At 39.9% G+C, this 27,090-nt stretch overlaps 1 protein-coding gene across 3 annotated transcripts in view; it reads left to right on the top strand.

The window, feature by feature from the left end:
- camk4.S (calcium/calmodulin-dependent protein kinase IV S homeolog) overlaps positions 1-27,090 on the top strand; it is a 99,236-nt gene that overhangs the window by 52,024 nt on the left and 20,122 nt on the right. For all 3 annotated transcript variants that reach the window (XM_041580441.1, XM_041580442.1, XM_018244329.2), the window contains 3 exons: positions 12,363-12,435; positions 20,187-20,277; positions 22,687-22,761. In XM_041580441.1, the coding sequence (XP_041436375.1) occupies positions 12,363-12,435; positions 20,187-20,277; positions 22,687-22,761 (239 nt within the window). The remainder of the gene's footprint in view (positions 1-12,362; positions 12,436-20,186; positions 20,278-22,686; positions 22,762-27,090) is intronic.

Raw genomic sequence — 27,090 nt, 5'->3', positions numbered from 1 at the left:
GGAAGGTACAACGATGTCCTGGTGCAGATGGAATTCTGAGACAACTTCTGGCAGAAAGTCGGGTGTGGGTCGAAGGACGACCTTGTCCATGTGAATAACTGTGAATGGAGAGTTGCAAGAAACAGCCGCAAGTGCAGAACTCTCCGGGCTGAAGTGATGGCTAAAAGGAAGACCACCTTTGCATGAAGGGTTGACAGAGGGATCTGTTCCGGTGGTTCAAAAGGGTCTTCCTGAAGGACAGAAAGCACGAGATTGAGGTCCCACGGAGGTACGGGGCAACGATACGGTGGAATTAAGCGGGTCACCCTTTGTAGGAAGGTTCTGATGTTGGGACCCAGTGCAGCTTCGTCTGGAGGAGAATGGACAGGGCTGAGACTTGGACCTGCAATGAGCTCAAGGCCAATCCTTTCGTAAGGCCGTCTTGCAAAAAAGAGAAGATCTCCCTTTCCCGGTCTGGGGGTTCACACCCCGGTGTTCGCACCATGTTATGAAGGCGTTCCAGACCCTGTGGTATATCTTAGCCGAAACAGGTTTCCGTGCGCGAAGCATGGTAGGAATCGCATCCCGTGGTGCTCCTGAGCTCCGTAGAATCAAGGTTTCAAGAGCCACGCCGTTAAAGCCCATAGACGAGAATTCGGGTGGGCTATGGGAACCTGTGTGAGGTCTGGTCGGTGAGGAAGATGAAACGGGTCCTCTGCCGCCATGGTCACTACGTCGGCGAACTACGGCCGCCGAGGCCAAAATGGTGCCACCAGGATGGTCAGAGTTCCTTCTCTCTGTATTGACTTGACGCCTTAGACCGCTCGGCCATCCTGACAATTTGGAAGAAGGGCGAGAGGTGGAAAGATGTAAACCCCGGAGAAGTGCCCGGGGATCACTAGCGCGTCTACTGCGTGAGACAGGGGGTCCAGGCTTCTTGAGATGAATCCTTGAACACGTCTGTTGTTCCTGGACGCCATGAGATCAATGTTCGGTACTCCCCACTTGTCCGCGACGAGTTGGAACACCTCTTGGTGGAGACACCAGTCCCCGTGATCGACAGTCACCCTGCTCAGATAGTCCGGCTATCCAGTTGTCTACTCCGGTTAAGAGGACCGCGGAGATTGCCGGAACGTTGCTCTCTGCCCAAGTTGGGATCTCTTGGGCTTCCTTGAGGGCCGCAAGACTTCTGGTTCCTCCCTGATGATTTATGTAGGCTACCGCCGTCACATTGTCGGACTGGATCCGTACAGGCTGTCCCCGTAAGAGAGGTGCCGTGCTTTCGAGGGAGTAGCGTATGGCCCTGAGCTCCAGAAGGTTGATGGGAAGAGTCCGTTCCTCCTGAGTCCACAGGTCCTGTACTGTGGTTTGGCCCAGGACGCCGCCCCACCCCTAGGCTGGCGTCCGTGGTCAGGACCCTCCAGTGATGGGATGGCAAGGGATTTTCCCCCGGCAGTCCGAAGCGGGTGGAGCCACCAGCGTAAAGAGTGGAGCACTCGACTCGGAATGGATATCAGGCGATCGAGGTTGTGCGATCTCTGCGTTGGTGCAGAAGAATGAGGTGCTGGAGGGATCTGGTGTGGGATAGTGCATAGGGAATGGCCGGAAAGGAGCTACCATTGTGCCCAGCGTCTGCATGGCCGACCGAAGTGGGACGGTGGAAGAAGACATGAGTGAGCGAATTCGACGCTGCAGAACCGTGGTCGTCTCTGGTGGCAGGAAGGCTCTCTCGCGTTCTGAGTCCAGCACCAGGCCGAGGTACTCTATAGTTGAGTCGGATGCAGGTGCGACTTGTTGAAGTTGATTGTCCACCCCAGGTCGGTCAGAGTCTTCAGGACCAGGGTGGTGAGGAGTAGGGTCACGGGTGCAATAGGACCCTTGACGAGAAGATCGTCCAAATATGGGATGACGATAATTCCCTTGAGACGTAGCTCCGCTAAGGCTGCTGCCATGACCTTGGTGAATGTGCGTGGGGACGACGATAGGCCGAACGGGAGAGCAACGAACTGCCCATGTTCCCCGTTTGTGTAGAACCTGAGAAAGCCATGATGGGCGGGATGGATCGGTACATGGGGATAAGCGTCCTTGAGGTCGATGACCGTCATGAACTCGTTCTCTTCCATGGAAGCTAGAACCGGCTGTATGGACTCCATCTTGAAATGGCACTTCCTGACGGAAGGAGTGAGATCCTTGAGATCTAACGCCGGCCTTAGAGAGCCGTCTTTTTTGGGGACCATGAAAAGGTTGGAATAGTATCCTCTTCGCCTGGCCCAATAAGGGACAGGTTGGATGGTGCCCGCCGTTGCGAGGACGTGAACGATCGACATGAATGTTGTTCTGTCGGAAGCTTTGTTTGGAAGTCTGGATACGTGTATGGGTGAAATCTATCAGATGTCCCTGTGATACCACCCGGAGAACCCACTGATCTTGAATCCTGTCTTGCCATACCTCCCGTAAGGATTTGAGTCTGCCTCCTAAGGGGATCCTGTCGGGAGGGGGCACACCTACATGCGGTGTGAGGTGTGTCTTGAGAGGACTTGGAAGTAGTCTTGGCGGATGACCAGGATTGTCGTTGTTTGCCCTGGAAGCGGGAGCGAAAATTCGAGGTGGACTTGTCCGATTGTGACCTCGACCTTTGACCTTGCCTGAAGGGACGAAAAAAGGGTCTCCTTTTGAAGGGTGGTCTCGTAGCTCGGTTTTGAGGTAGGAGTGTACTCTTACCCCCGGTCGCCTGGGAAATGATCATGTCTAGTTCTGTGCCAAAGAGGAGTTTTCCTTGGAAGGGTATGCTTACTAGGGAACGTTTGGACGTCAGGTCGGCGGACCAAGACTTTAGCCACAAAATCTGCGAGCAGCAACTGACTGGGCTGAAGCTGGAGCGACCAGCCTTGCTGCGTCAAGTGCCGCGTCTCCAATGTACGTAGTGGCGTCAGCGATTTGGGAAGGTAAGTCGTCTGTGGCTGGCTCGTCGGATCCAATGAGTTGAGCCACTTGTTCTACCCAGACCTCCATGGTCTTAGCCACCAGGCTACAGCAAAAATCGGTCGGAATGCAGACCCAGAGGCTGTGAAGGTGGATTTGCAGTAACCCTCTAGACGCTTGTCTATGGGATCCTTGAATGCGGCCGCGTCGGCGACCGGAATGGTGGTATTTCTGGACAGTCTAGAAAATGGAGGATCAACTGCGGGAAGGAAGACCAAAGATCAATGCACTCTTTGGGAAAAGGGGATGTCTGGGTGAAAAGTTTTGAGAGTTGTACCCTGTGGTCAGGATTTTTCCATTGGGACTTGATAATTTCGCCGAGCTGTTCGTAAGCGGGAAATACGCATGACCTCTTCTTATGTCGTTTAAAAATGTTCTTAGCAGGTTCAACTGAGGAAGAGGCATCCTCTATGTTCAGTGTGTTAAGAACGGCTTAGATAAGTCCTTCTACTTCTCCTTGCGGTCTAGGAGTGTCTAAGTCTGGATAAGGATGATCCTGTTCAGAGTCGTCAGTAGAGAGTACCTGACCTTCCTCGTCAGAGAGGGAGATTTGCGGACCAGGTGAGTCCGGAGGGGATGTGGCCTGACGTTTTGATGTTCCCGGTCGGAAATCAGAATGTGCAGGTTGAGACAAACGCTCGAGAACTTGTCTAGTGTCTCGGGAATGCGGGCTAGATGCTGAATGCCTGCTAGTGAGAGGGAAATGGCCCTAAGCAGATCAGAGTCTGAGTTAGCTGCCGCGGGTAGTGAGTCAGGTTTTCTGCAGACCCCAAACAAGATTCAGCCGAGGCCGTAGTAAATATGGTTTTACAATTTGAGCAGGCTAAAGCAAGAAACCTGTGGGTGAGGGTGAGCTGAGGACTTGTTGGTCCTGGGCTCTTTTGCCTAGTTAGCCATTGTGCTCCTTCTCCGTAGTGAAAGAGGAGTATGGTGGAGGCTCCAAACCAAAAATTTTTTTTTTTTTTTTTTTTTTTTTTTTTTTTTTGATTCATTTATTGGAGGCAGGGGTAAGTTGGACTAGGCAAAATGGACTGGAGTAACTCCCCTTGGCGTTTGGTAGCCTGTGGAGAGAAAACATACACAGACTAATGTCAGTCCCTCAGTCCCATTCACCCTAGAGAATAGGCAGTATAGAGGATAGACCCCCAGCACAGTAGTGTGGTATACAATAAGGATATTGTTAGTTCCATGGAATACATCCTCATAGACCAGTGCTACTCAGAACCTTTAGGTTATATGAGTATTATGAGCAGTAGAAATAGGCATGTGAGGGTAGAGAGCGTGCATAGCAAAGAGGAAGAGAAAGCACTTAACCCTGGTAGGCCACTTAACCCTGGTAGGTACGGGGAATCGTGATGGCTGCCAGTGTGGTAATATGCGCATAATTAGCAGAAAGAGGGGACAGCCTGCTCAGGAGCGTCAGTAAGGAAGGGGCTAGGATAGAAGAGACACGGTAAAAAACAGACCTGCACCGTAGGAGAAAACCGCGCTCAGGATGAGCAAGAGCGCGAACAGCAGGGCGCGTAAGGCAGGAAGTGAAGGCGCCGGAAGTGGAGAGAAGAAGGCGCGTAAGCAGGGGCGATCCTGGCCCCTCCGCTGCCTGAGGCAGCAGCAGTTGCTGCTGCCCCCCCTCGCCCAGAAATTTGCTCTTAAAGTACCAGGAGCAGCATATTTGCTGCCCCTGGTACCTAGTGGGGCGCTGCCGCCTGAGGCGACGGCCTCAACTCGCCTCATTGGCGAAGCACCCCTGCGCGTAAGTGAGTGGAACGCAGGAGAGGATGCGTGTCACTGAAAAATGGCGCATAAACTAATGGCGCCCGGGAAAAAACGATGCGCCCTGTGGCAGGAGCAGGGAGGGTCCCCTGAGAGAAGGGAAAAGGCGAAAAGAGGCTAGAGGGAAGCAGGGAGAGATAGATGAATGGGTTACTCACCTAAGAAGCCAGCTGAACAATGCCCTGTGAAGTTCTCCCCTGTAAAGAAACACACAAATAAATATATATATATACACAAGTGAAATATATATATGTATATGCATGCTAATATATACCCGGGTGGGTATATACCGCTGCTGCAGGCCTCCGAAGAGCGGGAAGACAGCGCAGGGGGTGAGGAGCAAGCCTGCAGACCTCCGGAGAGCGGGAAGGCTGAAGGGCAGATAGTAATAGCTGGAGAGGCTCTTGAATAATTCAGTGGCCCCTGAGTGTGGCGTGATCTTAGACCGGGGTCATGATCAGTGCTCCAGCCACATAGATTCTGTGTCTTCTCCTTCTGAGGACACTAAAAGAAACTGAGGGTAATAGGAGGAGGCAGGGGATGAAGCCCAGAGCAGGAGGCGGAGTCATTTTTTGCAACATAGTGTCCATCTCCAGCTGCAGGATCTTCATCCCCATGGTGCCTGTGTCCCCCAATTAGGCAAGAGAAAAACTTAAAGGGTACTTGTCAGTGTGTCTTGCATATAGTTACATAGTTACATAGTTAAATTGGGTTGAAAAAAGACAAAGTCCATCAAGTCCAACCCCTCCAAATGAAAACCCAGCATCCATACACACACCCCTCCCTACTTTTAATTAAATTCTATATAGCCATACCTATACTAACTATAGAGCTTAGTATCAGAATAGCCTTTGATATTATGTCTGTCCAAAAAATCATCCAAGCCATTCTTAAAGGCATTAACTGAATCAGCCATCACAACATCACCCGGCAGTGCATTCCACAACCTCACTGTCCTGACTGTGAAGAACCCCCTACGTTGCTTCAAATGAAAGTTCTTTTCTTCTAGTCTAAAGGGGTGGCCTCTGGTACGGTGATCCACTTTATGGGTAAAAAGGTCCCCTGCTATTTGTCTATAATGTCCTCTAATGTACTTGTAAAGTGTAATCATGTCCCCTCGCAAGCGCCTTTTTTCCAGAGAAAACAACCCCAACCTTGACAGTCTCCCCTCATAATTTAAGTCTTCCGTCCCTCTAACCAATTTAGTTGCACGTCTCTGCACTCTCTCCAGCTCATTTATATCCCTCTTAAGGACTGGAGTCCAAAACTGCACTGCATACTCCAGATGAGGCCTTACCAGTGACCTATAAAGAGGCATAATTATGTTTTCATCCCTTGAATTAATGCCCTTTTTTATGCAAGACAGAACTTTATTTGCTTTAGTAGCCACAGAATGACACTGCCCAGAATTAGACAACTTGTTATCTACAAAGACCCCTAGATCCTTCTCATTTAAGGAAACTCCCAACACACTGCCATTTAGTGTATAACTTGCATTTATATTATTTTTGCCAAAGTGCATAACCTTGCATTTATCAACATTGAACCTCATTTTCCAGTTTTCTGCCCAGTTTTCCAGTTTAGACAAATCACTCTGCAAAGTGGCAGCATCCTGCATGGAACCTATAGTTCTGCACAATTTAGTATCATCTGCAAAAATAGAAACAGTACTTTCAATGCCCACCTCCAGGTCATTAATAAACAAGTTGAAAAGCAAGGGACCTAGTACAGAGCCCTGCGGTACTCCACTAACAACACTGGTCCAATTAGAAAATGTTCCATTTACCACCACTCTTTGTAGTCTATCTTTTAGCCAGTTCTCTATCCAGGTACAAATACTATGTTCCAGGCCAACATTCCTTAATTTAACCAATAACCTTTTGTGTGGCACTGTATCAAATGCTTTAGCAAAGTCTAAGTAAATCACATTCACTGCCATCCCAGAATCGAGGTCTCTACTTACATTCTCATAAAAAGAAATTAAGTTGGTCTGGCAAGATCTATTACGCATAAAACCATGCTGGCACAAACTCATAGTATTATGATTTGCTGTGAAGTCCAGTATTTTATCCTTTATTAACCCTTCGAAAAGCTTTCCTACCACTGACGTCAGACTAACTGGCCTATAGTTTTGAGGCTGAGAACGGGATCCTTTTTTGAATAGAGGCACCACATTAGCAATTCGCCAGTCTCTCGGCACTATGCCAGATCTCAATGAATCCTGAAAAATTAAGTAAAGAGGTTTGGCAATCACAGAGCTAAGCTCGCTAATTACCCTGGGATGAATACCGTCTGGCCCTGGACCTTTGTTAATCTTAACATGTTCTAGTCTCTTTTGAATTTCATCATGTGTGAACCATGCATCATTAGTTGTATTACTAGAATTGGGACTGTTAAGATGGAAACCTTCACTTACTGGTTCCTCATTTGTGTAGACAGATTATAAATACGAGTTCAGAATCTGCGCTTTTATTTTGTTTTCATCAACCAGCTGACCCCCCTCTGATAGTAAGGGTCCCACCCTTTCCTGCTTCATTTTTTTACTATTAACATATTTAAAAAATAATTTTGGATTTTTTTTACTGCTTGCTGCAATATCCTTTTCTATAGCAATTTTAGCTTGCCTTATAGCTTCTTTGCATGATTTATTGGCCTCCTTGTACCTTATAAATGTTTCGGCTGTACCAGCTAACTTGAAAGCCTTAAAAGCACGTCTTTTCTTACCCACCTCAACACCAACGCTTCTATTGAACCAAAAAGGTTTTTCTTTGCAACGACGTTCCTTGCTTACAAGTGGAATATACTGACAAGTATATTTATCAAGCAGCATTTTAAAGACTTCCCATTTTTGTTCTGTGTTTAACCCTGTGAAAAGCATTTCCCACTTAATATATTGCAGAGATGCCCTTATACTGTCAAATATAACCTTCTACTCTTTTTATTACCAAGAAACTTCCCTAACATTTCCCTATTCTCTGATAAAGCATACTGCTACCAAACTCAGATTTTTGGCTAGTCCTTCTCAATTGCTGGAATGTTCTGGACCTGTATGAAACAGAGTGGTGTGTGTGAATGCATCACTGTTAAAAATGATACAATGGAATCAATAGGAGATGGCCTTCTCATAATTCTGAACATTCCTGTACTAGTAAAAATGGCCAAAATGCTTTTTAAAAGCATGTTTGGATTCCAATCTAGTCAGCTGCATATTGTAGGTGTGTATCTGTGAATAACAATATATTAGCCTAATAGGCACCACATTACCGATAATCTAATTTCATGGGTGTACCCTGTAGTAGAAACAGTTGTGCTGTCTCGTAAAATAAATTGTAAGTTACATAGTTAAATCGGGTTGAAAAAAGACAAAGTCCATCAAGTTCAACTCCTCCAAATAAAACCCAGCATCCATTCATACACACACACACACCCCTCCCTACTTCCTACAGACATGAATTATATATACCCATATCTATATTATAAACTATAGAGTTTAGTATCACAATAGCAAAGTCCAGTATCTTATGCTTTATTAACCCTTTGAAAAGCTTTCCTACCACTGACGTCAGACTAACTGGCCTATAGTTTTGAGGCTGAGACCAGTATCCCTTTTTGAATAGCGGCAGCACATTAGCAATTCCTCAGACTCTCGGCACTATGCCAGACCTCAAAGAATAGTAAAGTAAGTAAAGAGGTTTGGCAATCAGAGAGCTAAGCTCACTAAGTACCCTGGGATGAATACCATCTGGCCCCGGAACATTGTTTACCTTAACATGTTCTAGTCTCTTTTGAATTTTCTCATGTGTGAAGCATGCATCATTAGTTGTATTACTAGAATTGGGACTATTAAGAAGGAAACCTTCACTTACTGGTTCCTCATTTGTGTAGACAGATGAAAAATATGAGTTCAGAATCTGCGCTTTTTTTTGTTTTCATCAGCGGCCCCCCCTCTGATATTAAAGGTCCCACCCCTTCCTGCTTCATTTTTTTACTTTTAACGTATTTAAAAAATAGTTTTGGATTCTTTTTACTGCTTGCTGCAATCTCCTTTTCCATATTAATTTTAGCTTGCCTTATAGCTTTTTTGCATGATTTATTGGCCTCCTTGTACCTTATAAATGATTTGGCTGTCCCAGCTAACTTGAAAGCCATAAAAGCACATCTTTTCTTACCCACCTCAACACCAACACTTCTATTGAACCAAAAAGGTTTTGCTTTGCAACGACGTTCCTTTCTTACAAGTGGAAAATACTGACATGTATATTTATTAAGCAGCATTTTAAAGACTTCCCATTTTTGTTCTGTGTTTAACCCTGTGAAAAGCATTTCCCACTTAATATGTTTCAGAGATGCCCTTATACTGTCAAAGTTTGCACTGAAATTTTGTGTTTTAGTTACTCCCTTATAGAATTGCTTCTGCAGCAGAATCTCAAAGGAGACCATGTTATGATCACTATTACCTAAATGCTCACCCACACAAATGCTAGAGATGAGTTCAGTATTATAAGTTATTAAAAGTAATTTTGATTGGCCCTGTACGTTTGATACTAAGGCATCAATGTCTTGTCAATAAGCAAATAAAGACAATATAGCAGCTACTACATCTGCATGTTTTCTTCCTGCACACACTGGGGTCAGCAGTTTTAGTTAAGAAGGTTGAAGGACAATAGTCATAATAAAGCATTATGGTGACAGAAGAGGAAGCTGGCAAAAGGAAAATGTAATTCATTTAGCCCTTCAGTACAGGCAACTGTTATGGGTGCATGTGAGCCATATTGTAGTATGAGGATTTTCAGTTATATGTGCTTATTTTGCATTTTGGTTGTTTGAGTCATTAAAGGGCAATTGATCACTTAGTCAATTTGTCAGTAATCAGCAAGCTGGTACCCCATCTCATTTGAATTGAAGTTTCAATCTATTTTTTTCTGAAATAAATCAGAGTGGGGAAGTGTGCAAAAGTACACATTATAAAAAATCTTGACACAAGCTCTATTTACAATATTTATAGAAGCTGAAAGGATTAACAAGGAAATCGACATTCACAGTTTCTGGCAGCATTTGTTCTACTGCAGTTTCTGGGGCTTTTATTAGCATTGCAAAATTCACTGCTTCCCCCGGAATTATTCTGCTCTTCCTGCTTGTTAAACTCAAATAAAACACAATGACACTATTAAGACCTGCAGGCATAATACATATATTTCCAGTTAATGGCACTTTTCTTGGTTAACTCTGTTGCTAAGTCCATGTAAATAGTGATGTTCGAATTTCTCCCGTTTTGCTTTGCCGAAAAATTCTCTTTCAAGAAAAAACGTGAAATTCAGATGTTTTCACTCAAAAATAGTGAAATTTGAAGGTTTTCACAAAAAAATTGTGAAATTTGAAGGATTTCACTCAAAAATCATGAAATTTGAAGTATTTCACTAAAAAATGAAATTGACGTCAATGAATTTTCTAGGGGCTCCCCACTGCAACTAAAGGAAATAGCCCAAGATCCTGTAATGAAAATATTCTAAAATACAAAACATATTTATAGTTAGAAGCTGTTGGGGCAGATTCACTAAAGAGCAAATTTCCTTTGACACATCTCGCGCCACTTCATCAGGTACAAATTCGCTACAACTACGTGATTCATTAAATGCAAAGTTGCGTCTCAGCAGCCAAACGCTGATGAAGTTTCGCTAGTGGTAATTCGTCAGCACGAGCATTTCATAGTGAACTTTCACTAGCGTTCACTTTTGCCTAGCGAAATTCGTTAGTGCACTTATGCTTAGGTCAATTTGAATAGGGCTGGTACATATATATGTCTTTATTAGTGATGTTCGTGCAAATGCTTGAAGTGGCCACTTATTATTACAAATGTCCAAGGAAGCAAAATAGAGACAAAAGAAATAAAGACAATCCTCTAATGCACTAGACATGAGCCCACCCTCAAACAAATGTCACATGCCCCTCAAATGGTAAAAAAAAAAGGTTCAAACAAAAGTTTATAATAGTTACAACTTTTAAAGGGCATGTAAAGCCAAAAAAATAAAATCCCATTTTTACTTTCTGTAATGAAAAAGAAACCTATCTCCAATATACTTTAATTAAAAAATGTGTACCATTTTTATAGGAAACCTGACTGTATGCAGTGAAATTCTCCCTTCATTTACTGCTGTGGATAGGAATTGTCAGACGGTCCCTAACTGCTGAGCAGGGAAACAATCATACTTATGAACAGCAGGGGGAGCCCCCGCCTTACTTACCAGCCATGCAGAACTCAAGCAGCTTTGTTTATGACGATCCCTAAGCAGCCCAGACCACATTGAGCATGTGCACTTAGTCTTAGTCTTGCAAATATGTTTAACAAAGTTACAAGATGGTGACCCCCTGTAGCCAACTTTGAAAGCATCAATTATTTGTTTGATTAGGCTTGCGGTGCAGTAAGCCTAATTAGTATTGTATACTAATACAGTATTTTGTATAATGCTGTATTAGTATACAAAATACAGCATTTCTAGCCTTATTTTATTTTAGACTTTACATGCCCTTTAAAGACAATCCCACTTTAAAATATGAAAAAAGTCAGCGTTTTGTTATCATTTTAATAATTTCGGCATACAGGATTTGATGTCACTGACATACAGTAAGATTGAGGTGGATGAAGCTTCATCTTATCAGTTCCCCAGGTTTCAGCTGGCAAAGGAAACTCTGGCGAAAGAGGTAACGTTCTGTAAAATGCTCTTTTGAGAATTTGCAGAGTAAAGTGAGCGAAAATTTACCTGGCAATAGGGCGCAAAACTGTACTAGCGACGGTCTCTTTCCTCTACACCTGTTAGTAAATCGGCAATGTCCCTGCGGATGAGATTTCTTGCAAATTTTCGCTAGTGACGCCACTTCCCCCTTTAGTAAATCTGCCCCTATGTATTATGTTGAATGACCTATACAGCTATTATACAACAAAAGGACTTCAGAACATACTTTCCACTTTTCTGAAAATCTGAAGTCTTGTGTATTTTGGTTGCAAAATTGCTCAGTGACTTCTAATATCCTAGTGTTTAGAACTTACATGATGTGCACACAGTAGGGCCAATTTTATTAGGAATCAATTAAACTGCCAGTATGTTTTAGAGCAGTGCTCCCCAACCAGTGGCTTGTCAGCAACATTTTGCTCACTGACTCTTTTGATGTTGCTCCCAGGGGCCTCAAAGCAGGAGATCATTTGTAAATTTCTGCCTTGTATGACAGGTTTTAAGGCACAAAGACAATGTGCACTACCAAACCTTCTGCATGTTGCCAGTTCACATGGTGACACCAAATAGACAATCAATGCCTTTATTTGGCACTGCCTATGAGCTTTTTTCCTACTTGTGTTGCTCCCCAATTATTTTTACATTTGAAAGAGGGTGGGGATCCCTGTTTTAGTGTGGAAGGAAAGCAGAGTGCCTGGAGAAGACACTGCCAGACACAGGAAGACCATAGGAACCATTGCTCCACCATACTGCTCACTTGCAAACACTTTGCATGACTTTAAGTACCCAGAGCAAATTGTTTTTTATTCACAGACAAGCTCCATTATCTCTTTCATACTGAATGTATCTCCAGGCTTTGTTTAGTCTGATAAGCTGAAATGGTTCTTGGTTTTTCTGCAGGATCGTAGAAAAGGGCTACTATAGTGAGAGGGATGCTGCAGATGCTGTCAAGCAAATCCTAGAGGCAGTCGCTGTAAGTATTAATTACATTAAACAAATCTGCATTTTGTATTATTAAAAGTCTACTTTAAAAAAATAAATAAAAAAAAGGTTTTGTTAATTTTTTTTCTAATGGAACAGAAGAGTGATAAAAACTAAAAATAGAAATATAGCATGAGGTCCCCACACTGAGGCCCCCAGAAAACTTGAAATGGGTACACACCATTTAGCCTATGAGTAAGTGCCCCAAAAGGCACAAAACACTTTAGGTCATTTTTTGTCCTAATAAATGATTTTGTACTATTTTTCTATTTTTTGGTTTGTACTATGCAGCCTTAGACTGGATTCAATTGTGAGACTTCCCTGTGCTAATTTGCTTTTCTTTGCATTCCACTTATTCATACACTTGGGGGGATATTACTAGAACTCTAATTCAACCAAACTCAAAAACCCTGAATCCCCTTAATTTACCAATAAAACTTCTCAAAAAAAATGGGTACAACACGAACAGTTGCAACAAAATCGAGCATCAATTTGTATTGTGCAACTTTCTCTAATTGTTGCTCCGAAAACACAACTTTATCCAACTGTCGTCTCGAAAACTCAAATTTATCAGATTATCGAATGAAAACCAGCGCAAACAACCCGAAACTATAGAGAATTCTGAAGGTAAAAAAACATATTCCAATTGTTAAAGGGACCATCTGCCATTGGCTTCTACATAATTTTGACTAGTTTTAGCTGGAGTATTATCAGATTCAAATTTTTAGCAGCTGCAGAGCATAATACATCTCAAAAAATTCAAGGTTTTTTTTTTTCCTCTAAAAATTCAAGGTTTTTCCCCTTTAAAAAGTGACCAAATAAATTAAAGGTTTAATAAATAGTCCCCTTGGTGTGGTGACTTTTGTCATTATTAATTGGTCATTTATTTTGGCACTCTGCACTTCTCATTTTTGTTATCAGTGATAGAAATCAGACTGATATTTGTGATTTTTATGATACTTTATTGTAGTATTTCTGACTTTTTGCAAGATATTCTTAGAAATGTCATTACACAAACATTGAAACAAACATTTCTGTATTTGATGCACAATAGGCTTTTTCTGCTACTGGATTATATTGCTGTTGAATTTCTGGCTGGTAAGAACTTCTTTGCCCACATGCTGTGAACTGCCATCAGTTTTTTCAATCATGTCTCAGATTGTTTGGTATCTGATCAAAAATGAACAACTGCAACTGTTTTATTAGAAGATATGTGGTGGTTTGTTGTAAGATTATATGCAGGGTTTCGTGTTGGAGAATAGCGTAAGTGGTGATAAGAGAGGTTCTCTAATAGGTCAGTCTTCATAATAAATATTTGAGGACATAGTCTGACAGTGGTGTTACATAGATGCAAGGTGTTTATACCTGAAGCATAAAGCTTCTTAGTCTCTTGGGAGACTGTTTTGCACAAAGATGCAGAATTGCCTGGATTGTGTACATAGAACAACTGTGATTGTTTCATCCTGTAAGTAGATTAATGATGTATGAACTGCAAGAAAGCATTCTGACTCGAGATGTGTTGTTGCTGTCTTGTTTATTAAAGGGACATAGTTGCCATTTATGATTGAAGGGGATCATTGAAAGCCATATCTCAATGTTTATTGATGGCAAGAAACTATGGAGAACAATGGATTCTGTGAAAGACGTATTATCTCTGGAGAGGTCGAAATTAATGATAGTTTTGTGTGTGCAAGAGCTAGATGAGATTCAGAAGCAGATTTTTTTTTTAAAGATTAAATAGGAAACAAATGTTAGTCCATTTTATCTTTGCTAACATGATTTCATTTTTTAAAAATTATCTTTGAAATGATGAGTTATGATCATAAAAGTCGGTCCTTCACGCGTCGGGGGATTATTTACTAAAACTCGTTATTTTTCTCAAATAAACTTGAACTAACTCCCATCCAATGAATTTGGCTTATTTACTAATACGTCAGGTCGAAAAAAATCTGAAAACTCACTTTTTTTGTTCACAAACAAAATCTTGATGGAGTTTCTTTTTCTCTAAAAACGTTGGTTGTAATAAATAACACCCTACATGTTGGGCCAAGCAAGGTGGCATTCAAACCATGGGCCTACTTATATATCCCACAGAGGACTGTATATAGCATTTGAGGACATTATTATGGCACCAGTAGTCGGTAATGGTAATTTACAAATACAGAGGCAAGTACAGTTAGGGGCAGATTTATCAAGGGTCGAATTTCGAAGTGGAAAATACTTCGAAATTCGACCATCGAATAGAATCCTCCGACATTCGAAGTCGGAGTATTTTATTCATCGTACGATTGTATTCCGATCGTAGTACGATCCTACTTCGAATCAAACGATTTTATCATACGATCATACGATTTTCCTTCGAAACCCAAAAACGTAGAAAATATGCTCTGGCAGGTCCCGATAGGCTAATATAGCACTTCGGCAGGTTTAGTTTGGTGAAGTATTGAAGTCGAAGTTTTTTTTAAAGAGACAGTACTTCGATTATCAAATGGTCGAATAGTCTAACGATTTTTACTTTGAATCGAAGTCGAAGTAAATTCAAAGTCGTAGTATCGTATTCAATGGTTGAAGTATCCAAAAAATGACTTGGAATTTCGAATTTTTTTACTTAGAAAATTCCCTCAAATTCACTTCGACCCTTGATAAATCTGCCCCTTAATATTAACACAAATGTTGTTCTTATTGATGCTATTAGTTAAAAGACACTCTTTGAACTATCATATATTGTAGTTGTGCCGTTGTGCCAATCGTGTATCTTGAGCTGAATCATTCACAAGTGCGCCTGTTGGTGCTGTGGAACCATGGAGCTACCCTGTATGTGACAGTACACAGGCTGCAATAATAACCAATAGGCTCAGCAGTCTTGCACCAGAATCCCACAGTAATTCCCACTCCTGAATGTCAGCCACGACCTGTACCTGATTTGTTTGCACAAGCAATTGTGTTGGTTTTCATGCACTTTTTTTCATGTCGCTTACAAATGTTTTTGGTTGTTTGTGTTTTTTTAATCTTTTATTCGATACCATTGAGTAAATGCCTTTTTTTTATCATTTTCAACAGGCAACAGAGGCTACAACTATAAATTTGCTTTCCTTGGTTTGCGGGAAAGGAAAGGTGAAATCTCTGGTGATGCCAAATTGTTAGGGAGAGGTTGACAATACAATTGTTTGTATTACAAATGTCTGGCATGTTTGGGTCACAGAGCGGTGTAGGTGGTTGCTTGGTACAGTAATGTTGTTCTGGGCAGCAGAATAGGTTAGATGTCACTGTTTCAAGACGAGTTGTGGGGTGCAACACTTTGCTTCAGTTTGAGCTTGCTGTCATTATCCCTGTACTGCCTGGGGCTATCTACACTAGCTAAGCCTTATATATATGTGAAACATAGCTCAGTATGAATTCCTAACTAAAGTTTGTTGCGCACTGTCAGTAATTATACCCATGAGAACTCTACCTTGTCACTCAAATGACTCCAATCACATGGCAAGGAAATCCTTACAGTCCTTTCAGCTTTGCACCAAAGTCACATTCCATAATATCATAATGTCCCTTTGCCACCCTTCATTCTAGTTCAACGTTCTAGTTTCTACCTTTGATATTCTTCATTCTATGGGGTGCACTTTTCCTCCTCTACATCTCACACATTCTGCCTACTTACTTGTCCCTATTTCTCTATCAGGAATGTCTCCCCTGCTGTTTTGAGAGAGCTTTAAACAGAAGAAAAATCTGTATCTTTCGGCAGTATTTTTTCTCTGTTTCTTCCTACACTAAATATTTTTAAACACTAATTACACTCACATACTGCCTCTGCCTTCCATATTTAGTTCATGGCAACTGTAATCTTTAAAAAAACACATTTGCAGAAATGTTTGCTTTATCAAAATAGCCCCAATAACCTGCCGAATATAAATAAAATCTAGAATTAACAAAAATATAATTTTATGTCTTTATATTACTGTTGATACTTGAAATGTTTTTTGGGCACATATTGTTTATTTAGGCCTGGTTCTATAGACCTGGGCAAATTAAACATCTAATTATACTCTGTGTATGACTTCGTAAATGTAGAAGTTACACATTTCCATAAACCTATATCAGTGATATCTACGAAATTCTGGAAATGTACTGCACTCTGTAGTGACAATGTCACATAACCAAATTCAGGACTTGCACAAAGAGGTTCCCAACAGAGAAAAATTGTGAGTTAAAGGAACAGTAACCCAAAAAATAAAAGTGTTTTAAAGTAATAAAAATATCATGTACTGTTGCCTGCACTGGTAAAACTGATCTGTTTGCTTCAGAAACACTATTATAGTTCATATAAACAAGCAATGGCGGAAAGTGAAAAAAGGCTATATGGCACAGGTTAAATAGTGGATAACAGATAACACCATTATGTTCTACAGAGCTTATTTGCTGTGTAACCTGAGCTTTTTCTTCTTTGCCCCCATTGCTACACAGCAGCTTATTTATATAAACAATACAGGTCTGAGAATTAAAAAAGGCCCTGGCATTTCAGATACACAGAGGCCCAAACAGTCCCCACCAGCCCACTAAATACTGACTTTCTATGGCAATTTATAGCAGCCCCTCTGGCATTTGCCAGAACCCACAGATTGTCAGTCCGGGCCTGAAACTATAGTAGTGTTTCTGAAGCAAACACACCAGTTTTACCAGTGCAGGGCAACACTGCATTATATTTGTTTACTTTAAAACTTTGAAACACTTCAATTTCAGCCAGAGAAGTTACAACTCTTACCGTTTCATCAAGAATATGTGCAGTCTTATATGGAGTTATTACTGAAATAAGTAGGACAAATTCAAATTCAAAATGCCTTTTTTAAAAGCTAATGCTTCTTTTTAAAGTTGCCTTTTCACAGCCAGCTACACATGAACATAAAGCCATTATTTAATGTAATTTTCTTTTTAAGTTTACCGTTTTTAGTTTTCATTGGCTAAACTTGAGATGAGTGGTCTACGGGGAGTAGGGAGTTGCAACTGGCTGATTTAAAGCTGGGTAAGAATAGGTAAGGTACTAGTTACCAGAGAGTAGACCATGGTGCAAAATAATGTTAAATAAGCATAGGGCTATGGCCATGGGAAGCAGTGCAGCAACACTTTTTTTATAATATAAAGAAATACTGCTAATTTTTACACTGGGCTTTAACTGTCTTTTAAAGAAAAACATAAAAGGGTAAAGAATTTATTTTCGTTACCTGGAAAGCAGTGGCATCTCTGCGGTACAGTATGTTTCTAATCAAGCATTAGATTTCGTCTCACATTATTAAATCTTTTTTTATTCGACAAACTTTTTGGAGCCCAGCCTAAAATGTCAAAGAAAGAGTAAAAATTACTCATCAGAATGAACAACTGCAAATCCAACAGAAGAGAACAGATTTTTCAGGATATATCCGAGATTCAACTTCTAACTCATTTAACTGGAACCATTGACATCTGTTCAGTACACAAAAAACATCCTCGTACACTTTCAGACCTGATTATTGAGTCCTGGTATCAGCATGCTGCAAGAAATTGCTACTGGAATATAAAAAAATAACTTTTAGTAACATGAGAGAGAAAGATGTATAGAGTGTCTAATCACTGTGTCTATAACTGTGTGTTTATTAATGTTAAGCTTGATATAGTCAGTGACCTGCCAGCCCCCATGGTCATTTTTTTTCTTAAATATCGATCACTATAATCTATGTAAGATTATAGTAACACAAAGGGCTAATGAATTAGTTACATACAGAAGACAAATAAATGATATAATCTATAATAGGCATGACACTGCTACTAAAATGTACATTTTATCTAGATTCTGTATGGAATGCTGGTTTTCTCTATGTTTTTTAACAACCTGCACTGCCCCTGAAATAACTTAGAAATATAGTTATGAATATGTAAATATTGGTGCTGGTGTGGTGTATACACTTACATTTAGATATGAATTTAAATCATGGAATATATTACCCATTAACCTGAAAAACTCTGTTTCAGCCAGAGCAGTTACAACTCTAATATCTAAAACGAATGTTTCATCGAGAATATGTGCAGTCTTATATGGAGTTATTACTGAAATAAGTGGGACAAATTCAAATTCAAAATGCACAAAATGCCTTTTTTAAAAGCCAATGCTTCTTTTTATAGTTGCCTTTTCACAGCCAGCTACACATTAACATAAAGTCATTATTTAATGTAAATTCTTTTCTTTTTTATTCCACCTTTTTCTAGTTTTTATTGACTAAATGTTTATTGCAAGGGAATTAACTGTACATTGTTGTACATGTGTTGTTAAAAGTGGAGTTTTGCATATGTAACCCCATCTAGGCTAGGTAGAGCACCAGTTACATTTGACCCTCTCTCCTCAGGATGGGCCTTTGCTACTTGAAAGGGTGAAGGAATGGTGTTGTGCAACTACACCTCATTTGTAACTGTGTGACTAAACTAAAGAACTGGACGCCAGAAGGTTCTTGAACAAAATAAACAGCAACAGGCTTTATTCTCTTAAGGGGAGAGACACACAGTCAGATTCAGGGAGATTAGTTGCCCGGTGACAAATCTCCTCCTATTCTTCGGGGCGACTAATCTCCCGAACTGCCTTCCCCTGCCTTCCCGCCGGCTAGAATTTAAATCGCCGGATGGATGGCACTCGGAGCGCTTAGTTTTCCGAAGTTTCTTTGTGAGGCAACTTCGGAAAACGAAGCGATTCGAGTGCCATCCTGCCAGCGTTTTAAAGGGGAAGGCTGTTCGGGGAGATTAGTCCCGAAGAAGAGAAGATTTGTTGCTGGGCGACATCTGACCGTGTTTGGATACTCACAATGCTCTGAGGTTTATCACATACATGTTAGGTAACATCACAGCATTTCAGAGTCAACACTTTGTGATACCCGTGTTGAGATAGCAAAGCACATGGATAGATGCACCCTCAGGATACTGTACTGTGACCTGGACTATATCTAAAGCAGAGCAGTATCTATGAGTCTTTTGCACATAATTGCAGCAATAACATGGATAGGGAAGGGTACACAGTAAAGGAAATTGCCCCGTGACCCCAGTATCAAGTGACTCCTCTGTATATTGTTACACACAATTTAAAAAAAAAGTAAGCTGCATCTTTTTATAAAAAATATAGGTAATACTAAACTATTAAGCAGCAAAGAAATGAGCAATATAGTAACATCTAGGATGAGCACTTAAATAATTATCCAAAGCATGCTTATAAGTAAAAAGATAAAGTTTATTACATCACAGTATTAAAAAACATTAGAAAATCCCCTTGTAGCGCCTAACGCGTTTCATGCTTACATAGCATAGGCAAAATCTGACTAGTCTCTCATTTTTTTATTCCTTAAATACTAGCTCTCATAGGATGAGCCCAAACAATAAACCTTGTGGTTGATGTATTCTGCATAGTGTTTTACATTTTTTTATCACATGTTGCACCAAAAAATACAGGATGTTAAAGATGAAAGTTTCCATGTTTTCACCTCTCACGATTACTCTTGAGAAATAGGAGGCATTCTTGGTTCTGCAAAACAATTTCAGGAGTAAGAAAAGTGTTATAGTCTGGACCCCTATTTATTAGTGAATTCCTCCACCGTTTTTACTCCTCCTAACATTTTTTATTCCAGGGGTAGAGCTGGAAAAGTACGGATAAAAATAAAACCACAGTCATTATGACTTTTCAACAGGCAAAAACAGAATATATCTTTAAATATAAACACATTTTTTTCTGCCTTGTAGTACTTACATGAAAATGGAATTGTACACAGAGACCTTAAGCCAGAGAATCTACTTTATGCCACTCCAGCACCCGATGCTCCACTCAAAATAGGTAAGTGGGAGTTAAATAATATTATCATGTTGCCATAGTTCATGCAGAGGTTATTATTTTTACTACCTCTAAGGGGGTTGCTGTATTCCTGTGCTGTATGGTCAAGGATAGAGCCGCTCTAGGGATCATCACTATGTCATTGTGCAAGACTTTAAAGGAATTGTTCAGTGTAAAAATAAAAACATAGGCTGTGCAAAATAAAACGTTTTTCTAAGATAAGTTTTTCTCGTTATGTTGAATTTGGCCCAATACTTGATACACCTTCATTGCGTGTGTGGATACCCCTACATAAATACAACCTAATGCATTTCTTTAAAGGGGTGATTCACCTTTAAGTTAACTTTTAGTTTTATTAAAGAATGCCCAATTCTAAGCAAATTTTCAATTAGTTTTCATTAATTATTTTTAATAGTTTTTTAATTGTTTGCCTTTGTCTTCTGACTCTTTCCAGCTTTCAAAAAGGGTTCACTGACCCCATCTAAAATTAAATGCTCTGTAAGGCTACAAATGTATTGCTATTGCTACTTTCTATTACTCATCTTTCTATTCAGGCCTCTCCTATTCATATTCCTGTCTCTTATTCAAATCAATGCATGGTTGCTAGAGCAATTTGGACCCTAACAACCAGACTGCTGAAATTGGAAAGCTGCTGAATAAAAAGTTAAATAACTCAAAAACCACAAATAATAATAAATGAAAACCAATTGAAAATTGTCTCAGAATATCACTCTCTACATCATACTAAAAGCAAGTGTAAAGGTGAACACCCCCTTTAACTACAGTTACTACAGATAATATAGTTTCTACTTTTTAAGCCATGGATAATTCTATGATGGGATCATACTAAAAGTTAGCGTAAAGGTGAACAACCCCTTTAACTACTACAAATAATAAAGCTTCTACTTTTTAAGCCATGGATAATTCTATGACGGATTAAAAAACAAGATAATAAAGTAATATATTATCCCTGAAGTGGTGTGAAAAATTATACCGAACTTTCATTTTTCTACCTGTCTGTCATTTTTTATATCAATTAAAGGCTTTATAATTGCACTGTGGGGATTACCTTAATGCAGTTTAAAATGCCCTGTGACATATAATTAAGCAAGCTATTGTATTCCTTGAAAAGACCCTTAAATCGTTGTTTCTAATTCCTTCTAAGTGTTCAACACAGTACTAACATTAATTGATACACGCTGTAACCCACGGCGCAGATATTTATGTTTGCAAATTTGCTAAATGTACCTATTCTGGTATCAACAAATACTTCCATGGAGATGGAAACTCTTCCATGATGGAGCGCATTGTTCTGTATTGAGAAACAGAGCCGAATAATTGCATCTCAGCACAATTGGAAATATGTTCTTAATTGTCGAATGTTACTTCTAAAGCCTGCTTAATGCCACATGATGAATGAGGGATACAGAGAAGAATCGGTAAGCGATGTAAACAGATGGAACTAGGAAGCCCGTTTACAGGAACATAGACTTACATTTAATTGGCATTGGGATTCCGTTAAGTGCAAATATGGAGCATCCTGTGAAGATTGAAATCTACAGGGACAGATTGTTAATTAGTATTTATTGCACTCTGTTAGACAGTGGTTGGACTTTGCTACAGTAGAATCCTGAGTAATAGCAAGAACTGCAGTACTTAATTACACACACAATACAAATCACACCTAAATATTATTACTCTACTTTAGGAGATACCTATATATATTTGGGTGCATGTACAGGTATTTGCCCTTGGCCCGCTTCAAATAGACCCATGGGGTACAGTGTAGACAAAAAAACATGAAGGCTTATTATATTGGCTAACAATTGTTAGATATGTCCACTGAAGGCTGTTGGTGGGATGCTGGGATTTGTGGTTCAGTGCCACATACTTGATGTAAATCCTACGATCCATCTTTTCTGTGTTGCTAGAGCCCCCCATTCTCCCTAAACCTAGTGGCAGGGTTGTGCATCTGTCATGGTGCATAAGGTGTGTGTATGGTTGATTCAGTACTCTCAAGCCTATTGAAGAATCAAAACAGCCTTCCCACTGTCAGTCTGTTAAATGAGAAATCACTGCACTATGGCAAACTGCAGTGGCGTAAATAAAGTATCTATAAGTAAGTTAGCTTTCTGTTCATTACTCTGATGTAGCTCTTGTTCCATAGGGTAGTCATTGCAGTTCAACAGAATGGCGGCCATCCACCTTGTGAGGACTGGACCAATTAAAATAGCCTGCCTGTCATACGGCATACAGTGGGTGGGTTAGCTGTATGCACCCTGACTGACAACAGTTTATAAAAGTTTACAAAACAACAGGGAAAAAAACTTTAACTATCTGATAAATATTCACTGCTAATTTTTACATCTTTAATACACATATAAAAATCTTTTTTCATTTCATAATTTTCAGCTGATTTTGGTTTGTCAAAAATTGTGGATGATCAAGTGACAATGAAGACGGTGTGCGGAACACCAGGATACTGCGGTAAGAGTCTTCTGTGCTATGATTTGCCAAAATGTTGCCAACCGAAGCCCATGATAACCGAAGATGTCAATGCACATACTAGGGGGTCACCATACTGTACAACAGTAAGGGGCAGATTTATCAAGGTTCAAAGTGAGAATTCGAATTTTCGAATTCAAGTTTTTTATAGGCAAATCTGTCAAGTTCGACTAGGGAATTATTAAAATTCTATTTGAGTTTTTTTAAAAAAAAATTATCATACAGCGGCCCTTTAAGAACTCAAATCCGACTATTCGCCACCTTAAACCTGCGGAATTGCAGTTTTAGCCTATAGAAGACATCCTGGGATCAATGTGGAGTTGTTTGCAGCCTTTCCGACATTCAAGGTTTTTTTGGAGAAAAAACTTGAATCGAATTCGATTCGAATTCGAGTTTGCGGGTCAATCCAGTATTCACCCGAGTTTTTTTTAATAAATTGCAATTTGTTGAATTTCATGGGAGTTCATGGGAGTTTTAAATAACTCCCATGAACTTGAAATTCGACCCTTGATAAATCTGCCCCAATTATCTATTATATAACATTTTATATTAAAAAATTGTATTGTATAAAAATAATTTTTATGGTGATTGTGTCCCTATATTTTTATTATGTGTTATCCAGAATGTTAAAATACAGATCATAAAGCTTAAATAAAGCTTAAATAAAAATGTAAATAAACCCCTTTTTAATGCACAGCAACAGAGTTTAATGGCACTTTTAATGGCACTGTCACACACAGAGCCAAAGCAATAAATCTGACTGCACAGAAAGTAGAAGGTTTGTTCACACAACATAATCAGTCAGATGTGTTTCAGCCCGAAAGGGACTTAATACTTTGGCTTCTCATTTTTAATGCTGCTTTGATTAACTTGTGATCATACATCATTTTCAGCCATACAAATCTTGTAACTTTGACAGTGTTGTCCCTTTAAACAAGACCCTTAGGCTAGTTTCAAATTTAGAATTATAACCTACAAAATATATCTGAATTTGGGAAAAAAAATTAAATCTAAAGGTAAAATGAGAAACTGCCTTCGTAACACAAGAATGTGTAATGTGTTGTTTCATTATGAGGCTTCATAATAAGATTTGCTTCAGGGTAATTGAAGGCCGTCATTTACAGAAATGCCCATAATATAATTATCCAGCGATATCACATTTTTCTTACTGTGCCATAATTATTGCTGCGTTGGTTGATTAAATAAAATAGTGCTCGTGCACTGTTTATATAGAATTAGGTGTAGACTAATCAAGCATACATTATTTTATTACAGGTGCAAAGACAGGCTTAAAAATACAGTAAACTTAGTAGCACTCATTTAATAAATCTGACAAGATGAACCCCATAGGGTACAAGCACAATCTCCAAAGACAGGATAACTACAAAGCTAGCTGCTGATGGATATGCTGAATGAGAAATAATCAAATCACTTGGGGAAAAAGAGCTCGCTATGATGTGGAGAACATTAGATGAGATGCCTAGGACTTGTAAACAGTAAAACAACTGAAGGACAAAGCAACAGGGAAAAGTACACAACAAAGGTGGAAACTTTACACTATGGAAATAAAGGAGGTCCTTCAAACAAAGAGGACAGTCTCCTTCCTTCTTAGTCTATAAGGAAGCTGATTCACAGATCTTGCATCACAAGGAGAACTAGCCAGAGGCAGGGATGTTTATTAATCTTGCATTCTGCTGGAAAAATCTAGTGAAATCAGTATTCTTAGCAGATGGGTCTGTGATTAATACAGAATCTTACTCATGCTGCATATAATGTAAGCGTAGAGCACTTGGGAGACTAACCGTCAGGTCTGGACTGAGAATTAAAATAAGCCCTGGCATTTCAGGTAAACAGAGGCCCAATCAGCCCACATAGAGGCCCAAACAGCCCCCACCAGCCCAATAAATACTGACTTTCTATGGCACCTTATAGCAGCCCCTCTGGCATTTGCCAGAACCCACAGATTGCCAGTCCAGGCCTGCTAACCGTCAAGGGAACATGCCCCTTAAAAGTTGTAGTTACTGTCATTCAAAAGATACCAAACAATAACAAATAAAGACTGTGTTTAGGGTAGGAATGCACCATATCCATTATTTTGGATTTGGCCGAACCCCCGAATCCTTCGCAAAAGATTCGGCCGAATACTGAACCGAATCCTAATCCTAATTTGCATATGGATATTAGGGGTGGGAAGGGGGAAGAGTGCAGAGGACTCTTGTATTTGTCTTTATGTATTTTGTGGTCACAACCTCATTGCACCCCCGCCTAATGGTTTTAAAAATTAGTGGTGAGCACAACTTTCCCTTGTTTGTGGGAAGGGGGAAACCTTTTTAACAACTCCTTGTTTTGTGACAAAAAGTCACGCGATTTCCCTCCAAATTAGGATTCAAATTAAATTCGGCCGAATCCTGTTGAAAAAGGACTCTTCCTGGCCCAAATCCCAAACCGAATCCTGGATCTGGTGCATCCCTAGTTTAGGGGAAGCAGTGATCCATATGTTATCTGCAAGTGTTCCAAAAATGGAACCAGATTGGTTATGGTTTAATCATTATTATGGATAGGAAAAATGGTGACTAAAAATGCAATCATTCATATGTCATTGAGATTTTCCATATGGGGAAGGAAATTCAGGGTTTGCAAAAAAAAAAAAAAAAAAAACACTTGGGACCAGAAAAGAAAAATTGAGTTTTTTTTTATGGTCTGGAAGTGTCATGTTGGTGTGTATACCGATCATAGGATTTTCTTTTCCTTTTCCTTTTTATATATGCTTTGTTGCTGTATCTTGAATTTGCCCCTATCTGCCATTTAGTTTGTTGCCAAATCATGTCAGTTTCTTTGCATCAGAAATACTAAAAGTCTGAAATGAACCCCACAGTAATTTCACCCCCCCCCCCCTTACAATTACAATGTCCATATGGTCTTGTGGCAGTTTTCCTCCCAGAATAGGTTTTCGCAGGTACTTTCCTGACATGCTAAAGTATGTGAGCTGTGGGGAGTATATACAGTACATGTGCCATCTTTCCTTTCTGCCAGATGTATTTACTTACTTACCTGCCAGAAAATGTTCTCAGATCTTCCGATTTATTTGTACATTGTATATTCTGCACTATTTTTGGAGATAGTGTAATTCTTTACCACAGTGAGAAATCTGCTGACAAACATTGCCACCCATTGCACTGGGAAATCTATTATTAACTATTATATGATGTTATTCCTTTAAATATTTTTTTTTCTCTTAGCTTCTGAATTTTATGAGAAAATTGACTTGTTTTTCATCCTCCTATGAGGCAGTGGCTGTAAATTATGCATCTGCTTTCTGGCTTGAATAATTTGTTCCTGTCAAGATAAATGCTTGAATAATTTTTTAAAATTTATACTAATTTAATATTTCAGCCTCCCTGTTGAATAAAACAGTGCAGTATTGTATAGAGAACTTGATCTGTTAATAAAAAAATATCCATGCTAAAATACTCAGAGTATATTTAATAAGCAGGAGTCTAATTAGAGTGTGCCTTTTGTCTTGCTGTAGCCATAGTAATATAATGGCCACGATCAGAGATGTTAAACGGGTGGTTTCTTTACTGTATAACTCACAGCCTAGAGAGCTGAAACAGGTGGAGAGCAAGTCGGACAATCTGTTAGAGTTTCCAACTGAGTGTGTCCAGGTCAGAGTTATGCTAATCTTAATAAGTAGCACAGCAAGGTCTAAATTAGAGTGGAGTAGAGTCAATTTATGGGTAAAATTATAACAGAAATAAAGTTATTCTTTATTTATATACAAAAAGGCACATATTATACAACATACTCTTCCCACCTTCGGTTACAACCTAAGGTCCCTATCATATTCACACACTATGGACAGTTTTAGCAGGTGTCAGTCAACTTGCCTGTATGTTTTTGCAGTGTGTACTGCTAATGTGCCTTGGCTTGAATCTTGACTAGGTATTGTGCCAAATATGAAATAGACAATAAAATAAGGCCAAACCACATTAGCTATGTAAGGTCATATGATAAGTAGACATACCAAATTAAACATATAAATACAACAGAAATATGTTTTTAATACATACATGTAACACTAAAGTCCCTTGGATTCCATAGACTCAAATCCCTCATCTGCTATCAGTGTGAGCTTGTCAGTATAACCTGTATAATGGAGTGTTTTCCAAATGCCTGACTTATTCTCATGCAAATTGCTAACATTCTATGCAGCATTATATCGGTCAGCTTTTATTAGCTTTCAGCATCTTTCAAGCCCCTTAGAGAATCCATTTATATAGACTGCAGATTGTATTGATGACTTGGTATTAG

The sequence above is a fragment of the Xenopus laevis genome, chromosome 1S (assembly GCF_017654675.1).
Source record: "Xenopus laevis strain J_2021 chromosome 1S, Xenopus_laevis_v10.1, whole genome shotgun sequence".
NCBI lineage: Eukaryota > Metazoa > Chordata > Amphibia > Anura > Pipidae > Xenopus > Xenopus laevis.
The sequence above is the reverse complement of the archived record's forward strand: the minus strand, read 5'-3'. Positions and strand labels throughout refer to the sequence as shown.